At 55.6% G+C, this 13,713-nt stretch overlaps 1 protein-coding gene across 2 annotated transcripts in view; it reads left to right on the forward strand.

The window, feature by feature from the left end:
• Positions 1–13,713, forward strand: part of SYNE3 (spectrin repeat containing nuclear envelope family member 3) — a 99,187-nt gene that overhangs the window by 61,390 nt on the left and 24,084 nt on the right. For both annotated transcript variants that reach the window (XM_049612214.1, XM_049612213.1), the window contains exons 9-15: positions 4,822–5,004; positions 5,933–6,076; positions 6,959–7,093; positions 10,407–10,568; positions 10,726–10,898; positions 11,326–11,455; positions 12,686–12,844. In XM_049612214.1, coding sequence (XP_049468171.1) covers positions 4,822–5,004; positions 5,933–6,076; positions 6,959–7,093; positions 10,407–10,568; positions 10,726–10,898; positions 11,326–11,455; positions 12,686–12,844 — 1,086 coding nt within the window. The remainder of the gene's footprint in view (positions 1–4,821; positions 5,005–5,932; positions 6,077–6,958; positions 7,094–10,406; positions 10,569–10,725; positions 10,899–11,325; positions 11,456–12,685; positions 12,845–13,713) is intronic.

A 13,713-nucleotide genomic window follows, 5' to 3' on the forward strand; every position in this document is an offset into this window, starting at 1 on the left:
TTCACTGAGATGCGTCAGAGAGGCAGAGATGCTGTCTGGCCAAAAAATCTCACCCCCCCCCCCCGCGCAGTGACCCGCCGTGAGGAAGGAGCTCACAAATTTGGAGCTTCTCCTCGAGGAGTGAGGGGTTTGTGCCCCACATCAGGCACCTGACCCCTGGGACTTAAAAATAAAACCTCAAGGGGGGAAAAAAAACCCCTAATGAAATGGAAATAAGTAATTTACCCGATAAAGAGTTGAAAGTAATGGTCCTAACGATGCTCACTGATCTTGGGAGAAGAAGGGATGAACACAGTAAGAACTTCCCCAAAAACCCCACGTAAACAATAAGAAAGTACTAAACAGAAGTCACAGAACTGAAGAATGCAGTGACTGCACTGAAAAATACACTGGCGGGTTCAGCAGCAGACTCGAATCCAAAGAAGGGGTCGGTGATCTGGAAGACAGGGCAGTGGAACTCACTCAGAGCAGCAAGAAGAAAAAAGAATTTGAAAAAATGCAAATAGCTTAAGGGACCTATGAGACCACATCAAACCGAATAACATTTGCATTGTAGATGTCCCAGAAGGAGAAGAGAGGGGAAAGGGGGCAGAAAACTTATCTGAAGAAATAAAGGCTGAAAGCTTTCCTAAACTGGGGCAAGAGACAGACATCCAGGTCCAGACAGCACAGAGATGCGTGTTCAAACAAGACGAACAAAAAGTGACCCATACCAAGATGCATTATAATTGAAATGTCAAAAGTTAAAAACAAAGATAGAATCTTAAAAGTAGTGTGAGAAAACAATGTGTTCCATGCAGGGGAACGCTCATAAGACTACAGGCAGGTTTTTCAGCAGAAACTCGGGACAGTTTTCCAAAGAAAACATACAGGTGGCCAACAGGCACGTGAAAAGATGTTAACGTCACTCATCAGCAGGGAGGTGCAAACCAAAACCACGATGGGCTATCACCCCACACCTGTTAGAACGGCTGAAAGCAAATGGCAAGAAACAACGAGCGTTGGTGAGGACGTGGAGAAAAGGGAACCCTGGTGTACTGTTGCTGGGGATGTAAACTGGGGCAGCCACTGTGGAAAAACAGTGTGGAGGTTCCTCGAAAAATTAAAAAGAGAACTGCCATGTGATTCAGTGATTCTACTCCTGGGTGTTTGTCCAAAGAAAACAAAAACACTAATTTGAAAAGCTATACGTAAAGAGCCCCATGTCCATTGCATCGTTAGTTACAAAGCCAAGGTATGGAAACAACCTAAGTGTCCACTGAGGGGTGAACGGATGAAAGAATGTGTGATTATGTCTGTGTCTATATCTGTTTCTATATATCTATGTCTATGTCTATATCTGTACCTGTATCCATATCTATATTTATATCTGTATCTATGTAGATATACATAAAGAAATGCCACTCAGCCATAAAAGAGAACGAAATCTTGCCATTTACAATAACATGGTTGGACCTTGAGGGCATCATGGTAAGTGAAATTAGTTGAACAGAGAAAGACAAATACCACATGATCCCACCTCTATGTGGAATCTAAAAAGCGAAAACCAAACCCGTAGATTATTAATAGAGAACAGAATGGAGGCCGCCAGTGGGGAGGGGTGTCGGGGGTAGAGAAAATGGGTTAACGGGGCTCAAAAGATACAGACTTGCAGTTATAGAATAAATAAGTCACGGGGGTGTGATGTACAGCATGGCGACTACAGCTGATATGGTAGCCCCCCGTAAAAGTTGCCAGAAGAGTGAATCTTAAAAGTTCTCATTGTCAGAAGGAAAAAGAAATTATAACTTTGTGTGGTGACGGTCGGCACTTGATGTATTATGGCGATCATTCCGCAGTGTGTACAAATATCGAATCGTGTCGCGCATCTGAACCTGATATAACGTTACGTGTCTATTATACTTCAGCTAGAAAAGTTTTAAGAAAAAAGATAAAATGTTGCCGAAAAGTCATCGCTTTAAATGGCTGCACGGTATTTCGCAATATTTTTTGTTCCGTTCGTGTGATATTTAGGTGGTTTCCAGTATTCCTGGTCATAATTTGTATATGGTGGATATCTATGTACACAGATTTTGGTCTCCATTTCTATTATTTTCCTCCTCATTTTGCTGATGAGGGACCAGAGCCAGAGAGAAGTTAGGGTGTTTGTTCAAGGTCGGGCCACTCCAGAGGCGGGGCTGAGGCCAGAATGGCAGGCTCTAGACTCTCATCTTATGTTTCTTATTCCTGCTGTCACCCTGGGTCCTGGGAACAGGGTTGCCATTTGCAATGTGGCAGTTTTATTTTTATCATTTGACTGTTGAGGAAACCATGTCCCAGAGAGGGAAAGGCACTGGTTCAAGGTCACACAGCGACCAAGTGGCAGAGCTGGCTTTGACCCAGGTCTGGTTGACTCCACGGCAAGTGCTTTTCCCGCTAGATCAGATTGCATTTCCATCCCGTCCTTCCCACGGGGGGCAGAAAGCTAACCAGGACCTGTGCCAGGCGGGAGGGAGAGGTTCCGTCTTTCTAGAGTGTGACTCAGGACTCCCCGGGGCAGGAGTTTCGCGGATCAGTGGGTTGGAACAGGTGGGCAGGACTATGGCTTCTCCGTGCTCCGTGCTGGCTGGGATCACGTCTCGCGTTGCGCTCACGAGCCCTTCCCAGGCCGGATGGACTTCACGGGCCAGGCTTGAGCCGCCAGCCCTGTTTTTCTTGGCTCAGTTCCTGCGCCTAGCTAGCCTCAGCGTAGCCTATCAGACCTGCAAAGTTCCTCTAGGACTAAGGCGTCAGGCCCCAAAGCTGGGCATGGCTGAGATGCTCATTTCCAAGGACGACTGTGACAAAGTTCCAAAACCAGATGGCTTAGCGCGATGGCGACTCACTCTCACACAGTTCTGGAGACGACAAGCGCCGAGTGAGGAGGGCCGCCCCGTCTCTGAAGGCTCTGGGGACCATCCTGCCCTGCCTCTTCTAGCTCCTGGTGTCGACTGACAGGTGTCGTTGTTCGCTGGCCTGTAGACCTGGCCCGGCGATCTCGGCCTTTGCCATCACCTGGACAGCTTCTCCGCACGTGTCCTCGCGTCGTCTTGCCTTGGTGCCTGTGGGTCGGGGTGCAGATTTCCCTTTTGAAGAAGCACACCGGTCCTAACTGGATTGGGGCCCACCCTCATGACCTCATTCCAACTTGACCGTCTCCGTAAGGACCCCGTCTCCACATACAGTCACATTCTGGGGCAGTCGGGGCGGAGATGCTGTGACTTCACATCTTTTGGGGGGACGCAATTCAGCCCGCAGCGGCTGGTTAGATGGTACCAGAGAGACAGGCCGTCTGTTACTGTGTGTTCCCTGCGGGCTGTGCGCCAGGCTACAGGCTGCATGGGCACCGCCCCCTTTCAGCCCTCACGCCGACCCCGGGAGTTGGGCGTGGCTCTGCCTGTTCTGCAGATGAGGAAACTGAGGCTCAGAACGACCCAAGGCCTCCGGATCGCAACTTCTCAGCCTGAACTCTTAACTGCTGCACTATTGTGTCCAGGCTTTCTGGCAAGGGAGTGAAGGGCACCCTCCCTAGCAAGGGGCTTGTCCTCTCACACCACCTGCCCCCATCGCGGGGGACGCCAGTTCGGCTGTGCCGGCCGTGTCTAGGCTGCCCTTGCTCCAGGGGCCCCCTCTGCTCTTCCGGGGCTCTGGCAACACCGCCTGCTCTGGGGAGGCTTCTCGGATTTCCCCAACTAGGGGCGTTCAGCTCTGCCTCCAACACCCAGAGGGCTCTGTCGACACTTGAAGGGAGATGATCACTTTCGGCCTTGGATCGCAGGTACCGACCTGGGTTGGGGTCTTTGTCCCTTCCCAGCCCTGTGCCCAGCTCGGTGTCTCAGTAACATCACCAGGGATAAAGCGGAAGGACTCTGGCCAGCCGAACACAATTCCCTTGGCCTCCGGGACCCTGGGCCCTCAGATCAGCAAGGCGTGCTGACCCCAAACGGCTCGTTAGTCAGCAGAAGCCGGAGATTGGCACAGGGCTTTGGGGCAGGAAGAGTGAGTGTAGGCTGGGGGTGTGGTCGGGGCCGGCTTCCTGGAGGAGGCGGGCCGGGGCCATGCAAAGGCCCAGGGAGACAGCTGCTCATCACGTGAGTCTCCCTTAGGTCCCTCCTTCACCTGGCACCTCCATCACCTGCGCATCACGATTCCACTCAGATGTCACCTCCTCTAGGGAGCTTTCCTGAATTCTCATGTGCTCCCATAGACCCCTGTGTCCCAAACAGCACCCAAGGGGTAGGCCCACTGCTGTAGGTGATGGGGGATTATCGAGTAAAGGATCCAACTGGTTCGGTTCAGGTGCAGCTGCAGTGTGGGCGGTAGATTCTGGGGGGACAGCTTGGGGGGGGGCGGCACAGGGTGGGTGGTCGGTTCTGGGGGGGGGGGGGGGGGGGGGGGCAGGTGCGGCCGCAGTCTGGGCGGTCGATTCTGGGGGGACAGCTGCGGGGGGGCAGGCAGTCAAGGGCTGCTGTGGTCCAGGTGAGCGAGGCTGAGTCCGCTGTGGACACCGGCAGGGGGGATGGCTGGACAGGAGGTACAGTCTTGCCTGGGCTTTGGTGATAGGATAGAAGTGGGGGGTGAGAGAGGAATCAAGTTGACCCTGAAAGTCAGGGCCTCCCTGACGCGTCCCCGCCAGCCCGTTCCTCCTGGCGTCCGCCGCTTTCTCAGTTCCAGGCACGAAGGTGCAGCGTCCCGGGGAAGTTGAGGCAGGACCGATGTGCTCTCGGTACCGCTTCCCAGCCCGGTCCCGCCCTGCCCTGCCCTGCCGTGCCCTGGGGGTCACGGAGGCCTTGTCCCCTGTAGGCGGCCCTGGCAGAAAGCTCGCGCTTGAAGGAGCAGCTGATGATGCTACAGCTGAAGAAAGACCTGCTGAGGAGCGTCTTCGGCCAGGACGAAGCCACGACCCTCCTGGAGCAGGTGGCGAGCTCCGTGCGGGACAGAGACTTGGTGCACAACGGCCTCCTGCAGAGGAAAAGCAAGCTGCAGGTGGGTGTCGCGGCCGCCGTCCTGGGGGACAGCCTTCTGGGGAGGGAGGCAGGAGGCCCAGACTCCTCCCTCAGCCCCACCACTTGTCACCGGGTGGCCTTCCCTCGCCAGTTAACGTGCGATCCTTCTAACTGGCATCCTGGGCACCTGCTGTGCCCACCCCTGCCCCTGAATCTCCCTTGACACTGCTCCCTCGACACTGGAACTGTCTTCCTGAGGAAGCCAGGGTGGGGGGGGGGGGGGGGGGGGGGCTGCTGTCTAATGAGAAAATGCAGAGAAAATTGCCTGTGAACTTTCAACCACCTAGAGCCGGAAGCTAATGTTATTAGGAGCACATTTCTGAATGACTGCACTAAATCGAAGGGGTAACGTGGCATGTCGAGGACGGTGTGTTCTTTTACGTAACAAATGTTTGCCGAGCATCAGATGATGACGACGACATAACTCTCGGGCACTGGGAGGGACCGGGCCCTGGCCGAGAGCTCCATTCACATCCGGGATCTCATCTCCCCCAAGTAGCGAACGTTTAGCAAATCCCCTAGGGTTTGTGTGGCAGACAGTCTCGGCTGCGGCCCCTCGGGTCTACCGAGGCATGAGAGCGGCTAGAAGTGAATGGGCGTGGCCGTATCCCAATAAAACTTTATTGGCAAAAGCAGGCCTCCGGCGGGATCTGGTGTGTACGTATTATGGGATGCAGTTCTGTGCTAGGGAGCAGAGCAACTGTCACGGTGAGGACGCCACGGTGATTCCAAGGAGGGGCGTCCAACCCCAGCAAGGGCTCCGGGAAGGCTTCCTGGAGGGGGGTGATGCCGGAGTGGATAGGAGCCGGCCGGGAGAAGGCCGGAGTTTGGTGGTGAGTGGCCGGTCGTACAGGGTGCCCGTGAGGGGATTTCTTAATCTGCGTGCTGTCCGTTGTGTGTCTCTGCAGAGCCTGCTGGCTCAGCACCAAGATTTTGGGGCTGCTTTCGAGCCCCTACAGAAGAAGCTGTCGGACCTCCAAGGCAGGGTCCGAGCTGAGAACGGGCTTCAGCAGGACCTTCCTAGGAAACAGACCCAGCTCTCCAGGTTGCAGGTAAGGGCCCTGTGGGGCCCGGGGTGGCCCCGTTCAGGTGCTCAGCTGTGTCTCTAGGCAGCTCCCCTCTTGCGGCAGTAACTGGCAAAACAGCAGCCGCCGAGCCCCTCGCCTGAGGTCTGACCTTTTGTCCAGATCTCTGCTAGATTGATCTGGTGGCTTCTGGCCTCTGCGGGACCTTTAGTACCCTGCAGACCGCGAATTCTTGAGCCTCAGGAAAAGATCAGCTGCACTTCTGTTTACTCTGTCGCTGCAAAATGTCATGTTGGTATTCGGTTTTAAAATTGCTCTGCTCTAAAAGTGTTCCTGATGAGTACAGAGGCCTTCAGTTAAATGATCTGATTTTGGAAGCGAGAATAAATGTTTTAAAACACAGGCAGACTGCCCGTAGGCAGATTGGTCAATAATGATTGGCTTGATAAGGAGGCTGCAGGATTTTAAATGCGCGTGATACAATTACCCTTTTAAAAGTCAAGCACTTTTGGCTTCATTCGTACCTTGAGAGGGTTCTTGGGAAGACGTTAAAAATGGTGTGTCCGGGGGCTTTAAAACTGAAGTTGGGGCGTGATTCTTCACAAGGAGAGGGGGTCATCAGGTAAGAATCCAGGCGGGAGTTTGACCCTCCTCCCCCCCCCAGAGATGCCTTCCAGGCCGTAACCGTTTGTTTTCAGGGTGTCCCAGAATATTTCTGTCTCCTTTTAAAAAGTCTCACCAGCTCTGAGAGTAGGCCCATCAGATGGCCATATGGTGCCGCCACTGGGGTGGGGGAGCCCCATCTTGCCGGGACCTCCCCAAGCTCCCCCACTCAGAGCCCCCCTCCCCCCATCAGCTCCCATGACAGGAGATAAACAGCACGGCCACACTTGCTCCTTTTTGCTGCAGGGGCTGCAGGAAGAGGGGCTGGACCTTGGGGCACAGATGGAGGCCGTGAGGCCTCTCGTCCAGGGGAACCCCGCCCACCAGCACAAAATGGAGCAGATTTCTGCCGACTACCAGGCCCTGCAGAGGTCTCTGGAGGTAAAACCAGGCGCCTGGGATCCTACACTCTCTGCCTTTTCTTCCTGCATTCCTCCGAACCTTTCTGTTTTCTTTTTCCCTTCCTTCCCTCCCTCACTCACTCATTCAGCAGACGAGTAGTGAGCATGGCCCCTATGGCGGGGGTGGGGGGTGGGGGGTCCTGGGCCCTGAGGATGAAGGCTGGCACCAGGCCGACAGCCAAAGCCCTGCTCCCCGGGGTTATATTCCAGTGGGGAGATGGACAGTGAGTCCGCAAAACAACAAGCTCATATACAATTCCAGGTGTGCCCGGAGGCCAAGGAACAGAACAGGCTAACAGCCCCGGGTGCAGTGGGCGTGGGGGTGTGTAAGCCATGTTAAGAGCGGGTTGAAAGTTGCACCACGGCGGCTGGGAGCCTCCTCTGCGGCGCCCTCTAGTGGCCACCCGGGCCCTTTGAGCCCTGGGAATGGAATGGGGCGGGGGTTGGGGGGGGGGGGGGGCTGGCGCAGGCTTCTTCAAAACTGGACTGAGGACAAATTTAAGTGATTCAGATGGGGTCCCGGGCTCTGCATTTGTAACAAGTGCCCTGGGGATTGTGGAGCCGCCTCTCGGGCAGCCACACCTCAAGAAAACCTAGGCTGGGGGCACCTGGGTGGCTCCGTTGGTTGAGCGTCCGACCCTTGGTTTCCGCTCAGGTCATGATCTCACGGTTCGTGAGTTCGAGCCCCGAACTGGGCTACACATTGATAGCACGGAGTCTGCTCGGCATTCTCCGTCTCCCTCTCTCTGCCCCTCCCCTGCTCGGGCTCTCTCTCTCCCCCTCTCTCAAAAGGAATACACTTTAAAAAATAAAAAAGAAATTAAAAGCCTTGAGCGACACAGTAATGAAAGGGGGACGATGCTTCCTTGAAGAAGTGTTTAGGCAACAATTAAAGAGCGCGATTGAACTGGAATGTTTGCGTTCTGCAACCGCTAATCATACTCAGGTAATGCTCCTTATTAACTATTATCACGATCAATCTGGCTCATCATTGGATAGAGGCATTAAAGTTGGTGTTTGCTGTTTCTCTGGGCTCTGTGGGCCCCCAAAGGGCAGGGATGGTGATTTCCTAGTTCTCTACTCCCCCACCTCCACCTTGAGACCACTAGCTGCTAATTTATTAGGTGGAGTTAAATCAGTTCATCTAGACCTCACGCATCGCTTAGACCAACGGGCCTCCCTCGATGGAGCCACGTCTCCTGGAAGCTCATAGGGGGTTTTGGTCGCTGTGACCATGATAGAGCAGGGGTGACCCCTGCAGATACAGGGAGAGGGACAGGTGCCCTCATCCGGCTCCCACAACGCAGAACTGCCCCACCGCCCACAAGATTTCCTGAGCCACCCAGGTGCCCCACTCAGGGTTTTTAAACCTAGTAAGTTCTAATAAGTCCTTTCCCCACAGCCCAGGCCATTTTCCGTCTCCCCCCGGGGGAGACAGACCCCACTAAGCAATCGGAGGCCATTGAAAGCATTGGGTTTGACATTGGTGAATGGGGACAGGGGCTATGGTAGCGACAGTGCGGAGAAGTGGACTTTTAGGTAACTGTTCAGGCTCTCAACACTGGTTTGTGGCAGAGACTCGGGACGCACCCTCTCTGTCTCCCCAGTTCTAGGGGGCCTGGTGTCCAGGGGCGGGCGTCAGCCGGTGTCTGGAATGAAGGAGGGCAGGGCCTGTGGTGGCCCAAGCCAGGGGTCACAGCAAGACCCTGGGGTCTGACTGGCCTGCAGTGGGTGGGGAGAGAGGGGCTCAGAGGGCCCCAGGTCGGGTGACCAGGAGCACAGGCCCCTTCCTTTCCTGAGGACGGAGAAGAACAAGGCCCCAGCCTGAGAGTTGGGAAGGGCTGACCCAGAGGAGAGGGGAAAAAAAGCAGGACCATTTTCAAAAACTCTCTATCGAAGCATCATCGTATGTAGAAAAGAGAACATCTACCTGTGCGGTTCGATGCATTTTTATTTTTTATTTATTTATTTATTTATTTTTTAATTTTTTTTTTCAACGTTTTTTAATTTATTTTTGGGACAGAGAGAGACATAGCATGAACGGGGGAGGGGCAGAGAGAGAGGGAGACACAGAATCGGAAACAGGCTCCAGGCTCCGAGCCATCAGCCCAGAGCCTGACGCGGGGCTCGAACTCACGGACCGTGAGATCGTGACCTGGCTGAAGTCGGACGCTTAACCGACTGCGCCACCCAGGCGCCCCTCGATGCATTTTTAAAAACTGGACACATCCACGTTCTCAGCACCCAGATCGTGACACAGAAGGATACTGGCTCCCCCAAGCCCCTTGGGGCCCCCCCACAGCCACTGCCCGCCACTCCTGGTGCCTGAAGGCAACCCTGATGTTTGACTTGGAACACCCTGGGTTGGGTTTGCCTGACTTTATACGTTATTTTAATTGAATCGCACAGAATGGTTTTCTGTGTGTATCTGGCTCCTAGCTATCCACACGCCGGCTGTAAATTCACCCGCAATGCTGTATTATAATGACTGTTGCATAGACCGCTCGTTCCTGCTGTAAAATATCCCAGCGTGTGAATATACCTCAACATATTCATCCATACTTCTGCTGACGGGCACTTGGGTGCTTTCCTGTCTCTTCCTGTTACAAGCGACACCGCGTGCGGGCCTTTTGGTGACGATACGTTTGTATCTGTTAGGTGTCTGCCCAGGGGCGACAGGGTTGGGTCGTAGGGATGCCTGTGTGCAGTCTTAGTAGATACTGACCTCTGGTTTCCCCAAGTGGTATATGATTTACACCCACGCCAGTGGTGGACAGGAGCTCTGATCGTCCACACCCTCGTCCAGACGTGGTAACATCCACATAAAAGTTAGGAAGGCTTAGAGGCACTTTAGGGGCACCTGGGTGGCTCAGTCGGTGAAGCGTCCAGCTTCAGCTCAGGTCACGATCTTGTGGTTCGTGAGTTCAAGCCCCGCGTCGGGCTCTGTGCTGACGGCTGGGAGCCTGGGGCCTGCTTCGGATTCTGTGTCTCCCTCTCTCTCTGACCCTCCCCCGTTCATGCTCTGTCTCTCTCTGCCTCAAAAATAAATAAACGTTAAAAAAATTTTTTTGAATAGGAGGCTTAGAGACACTTTAAACCAGAGTTGGTCCTGCCAGAGTAAATCCCTGTCCTGTGTACAAGGGAGGACCAGCGTCTCATGTTCCCGCTGGCTGGGAAGCCCTGGGGGCCGTCTTGCCCCAGGGAAGGTCTGGGGGCCCTGCAGGATGGGGTGGCCCGGGGTCCCACCTTTGCCTGCACTCAGAGCGCCCTGGGCCCCCTGGGCTGTGTTGCAGGACCTCATGGACAGGTGTCAGCAGAGTGTGAGGGAACACTGCACCTTCAGCCACGAGCTGCTGGAGCTGCGACAGTGGATCGCCGTGGTCACCCAGAAGCTGGAGTCACATCAGGAGGAGGCGGGCCCGTGGGACGCCCAGTCCCGGGAGGTCGAAGTCGAGGTGGGATGGCTTTCCCCACGGGGATGCCCGTGCCTTCACTTACGTCCCCAAAAGCAGGCTTGGGAGGCCAAAGAGCCCACACTGGGGAACAGAGACCCCTGTCCCAAGAGCTCACTGAGTGTGTGTGCGTGTGTGCGTGTGTGCGTGTGTCCTTCAGAGGCTGCTGGCTGAATTCCCGGAGAAGGAGGCCCAGCTGCCCCTGGTCGAAGCCTATGGCCGGCTGGTGATGAAGAAGTCTTCTCCGGAAGGGGCTGCTCTGGTCCAGGAGGAGCTGGAGGAACTGGTGGGGTCGTGGCAGGCTCTGAAGCTGCTGGAGGAAAGCCTGCTGAGGTGAGGGTCCCCCGCTCCGAGCCTGGTCTCAGGCGACACCCCCGTTTCGCCAGGGGGAGAGCTCAGCGGGCCCGTAGAAGCATGGCGTCAGGTGCCCCCGTGTATCTCCAGTCTGGCCCAGGGGCGATTCTAGCGGGAGCCGGGGGACCAGGGAGGTGTCCCGGCTTGGGGGGGGGGTCAGCCTGCAGCCCCTCCTGGCTTGGGCCTCCCCCGCGCCGATGGGCGTGTGCACTTTAACGGCAGGGTGACGCGGGTCTCGAGTAGGGAACTGGAGCCTTGGGAACGTTCCGACGAACCCGAAGGATGGTCACTGACTTGCGAGGCCCAGAAGTCGGCTCCTACCCCGTGGTGCCCCCAGTCTGTTGCTTCTGTGACCCGGTGAGTCCCCATCACAGCGCCACGCTGACTGGGCTGGGTGTCTTCTCAGCCTCATCAGAAACCAGCAGCTGCAGAGGACGGAAGTGGACTCGGGGAAGAAAACGATTTTCACCAACAACATCCCAAAGACTGGGTTTCTCATCGATCCCGCGGAGCCTCTTTCCGGGCGGCACCGCCGGGTGAGTCTGCCCAGGGGGGCCTTCCAGGGAGACGGCAGACCCGGAGGGAGGGACGGTGGGTGGCCTTCCCCCAAGCCCCCTCCCTGCCTGCGGCCGCGTGCTCAACTCAGGACTCGGCCGTGTCCTCTCCTGGGTGTGCCGCTGGACAGAGGGACTCAGAGGCCCCAGCCCCGGGCCAGGGGGAAGGTCAGAAGTGTCGCTTGGGCAGACAGGTCCCCACCCCTCGGAAACCTCGCCCCTCGCAGGGCTGACGGCTTCCTGCTGGCCCCACACTGCAAACTGAAATCGCGCGAGAGGGGTACCTTTTTTGTGTGCCATAAGCCGCATTTTGTTCAAAAGAACTAACCCAACCATCTTGTGTCGCTCACCCCTTCTCCCGACGGCTTTTAAAAAAAGGAACCGCGTTGAAAAGACCCATCCTCCCTTGTCCTTCGAAAACGACACCTCCACTCCCATTCTCCCATGTATCCTTGTGTCGCCCCTTCCCAAATCACTGAGCGTTACTGTGCCCTGGGGCCCGCACTTGGAGCCGGGGTGCAGCCGGGAGTGAAACAGAATCGCTTCCAACCCGCGGGAACTTCCGACCCAGCGCAGAGCTTTGCACGCGGTAACGTGCACCCCGATCGTGGGAGAAGGCACCTTCCGCTCAGCGGGTCTGGGGCGGGGCCCAGGATTCCGCATTTCTGGAAGCTCCCGGGTGACGCCCATGCCGCTGGGCTTCGGGGCACATTTTGAGGAGTGAGGAAGTGGGAACCGCAGGCAATTAAGTCAGGGTTTACAGAAAGCGCAGTAGGCACTGGCAAGGGCCTCGCTGAATGGACTTGCATTTTAGACAGGTCGCTCTGGCCACAGAGCCCGGAGGGGGACAGGTGTGGAGGAAGGGGAACCACCGTGATAGCCTTCCTGGTGAGGAACGGTGGTGGCTGCCGCTAGGAGACCAGCAGGTGACCACGGTGATCCGTTGTCGCGGCTGGGGGGGGGGGGGGGTGGTCCAGGAGGGCACTGAGCACTGGCCGAGGCAGCGCAGGACCCTGGACCTGAATTAGAATTAAATTTCTAACGTGGCCGCGTTGGCTACAGAGACATTCCTCCCTCTCCAGGCTCCAGGCCCCTCTCGTCACCTTTGGGCATCCTCAGCCCTACCTTCTGCCCCAGAGGGAAGCCACAGGATGCGTGGCCAGTAGGCTGACTCCCCCTCTGATGCGTCGGTCATGCTGTGTATTCCTGCAGGCAAATCTGCTCCGGGAAGAAGGCAGCCGGGAAGGTTACTCCCAGCTCCTGAGGGACTTTGAGCAGTGGTTGGAGGTGGAAAACGCCAAGCTGGTTAGCATCATCGCGATGAGAATGGCCGCAGCCAGGGATCTGAGGGCCAGGGAAACGAAGCTACAGGTTTGTTGCCACAAAACGGCCCTCCTTTTGCACCCGCGGATGTGTTCGCCACCAGGGGGTTCTTCAAAAGGAAGCACACACGTGGCTTGTGAGCCATTTTCATCCGTGTGTAAATAATAGTCTCTGAACTTTTTTGGTTCACGTATTTTCGAAGGACTTTCGGAGAACCATTCATTCCTTCAGCCTCCTTCTGTGTTCCCCAGCTTGGACAATATCGCTCCTCATCACGACTCCTATCCATCAGCGAGCCGTGGCTGTGTAACAAACCCTTCCATCGGTTTGAGCTTCCAAACAGCAAACGGTTATCTGACTCATGGTTCTGAAGGTTGGCAATTTAGGCCGAGCTCATCTGGGCAGAGCTTCTGGTCTTGGCTGGGCTCCCTTATTTGCTATCAGTTATAGGTCAGCTGGGTGGCTCTACTTTGGGGGGATGGCAGGCTGTGGGAGATGAGCATGAGACGGACCGCACAGCCCTCATCCTCTTGTGGGACAGCCCAGGCTTCTTGTGGCAGAGGCGTCGTCTCAGAGGACAAGTGGGAGCGCTCAAGGCTTCTGAGGCCTCGAGTAGGAACTGGCGTATTACTTGCCCTGGATTCCGTTGGACAAAAAAGGTCACAGGGCCAACCCATGTTCACGGGGAGGGAAAACAGGCTCCACCTCTTGGTAGGAAGGACTCAAAGTCATATTGCAAAGGTCATGAATATGGCGGGGAGGCAGGATGGGGGCGTCATGGCCATTTCTGCAGTCCTTCTACCACAGATCTTTCTCCTTCACACCCATATCTAAATAGTCACCAAGCCCTCTTGGATTCCACGTCCTGGGAATTTTTTGTTTCTGTCTCCCCTTACTATCACTATGTTAATCTAGAT

This window comes from Panthera uncia (assembly GCF_023721935.1).
Source record: "Panthera uncia isolate 11264 chromosome B3 unlocalized genomic scaffold, Puncia_PCG_1.0 HiC_scaffold_1, whole genome shotgun sequence".
NCBI lineage: Eukaryota > Metazoa > Chordata > Mammalia > Carnivora > Felidae > Panthera > Panthera uncia.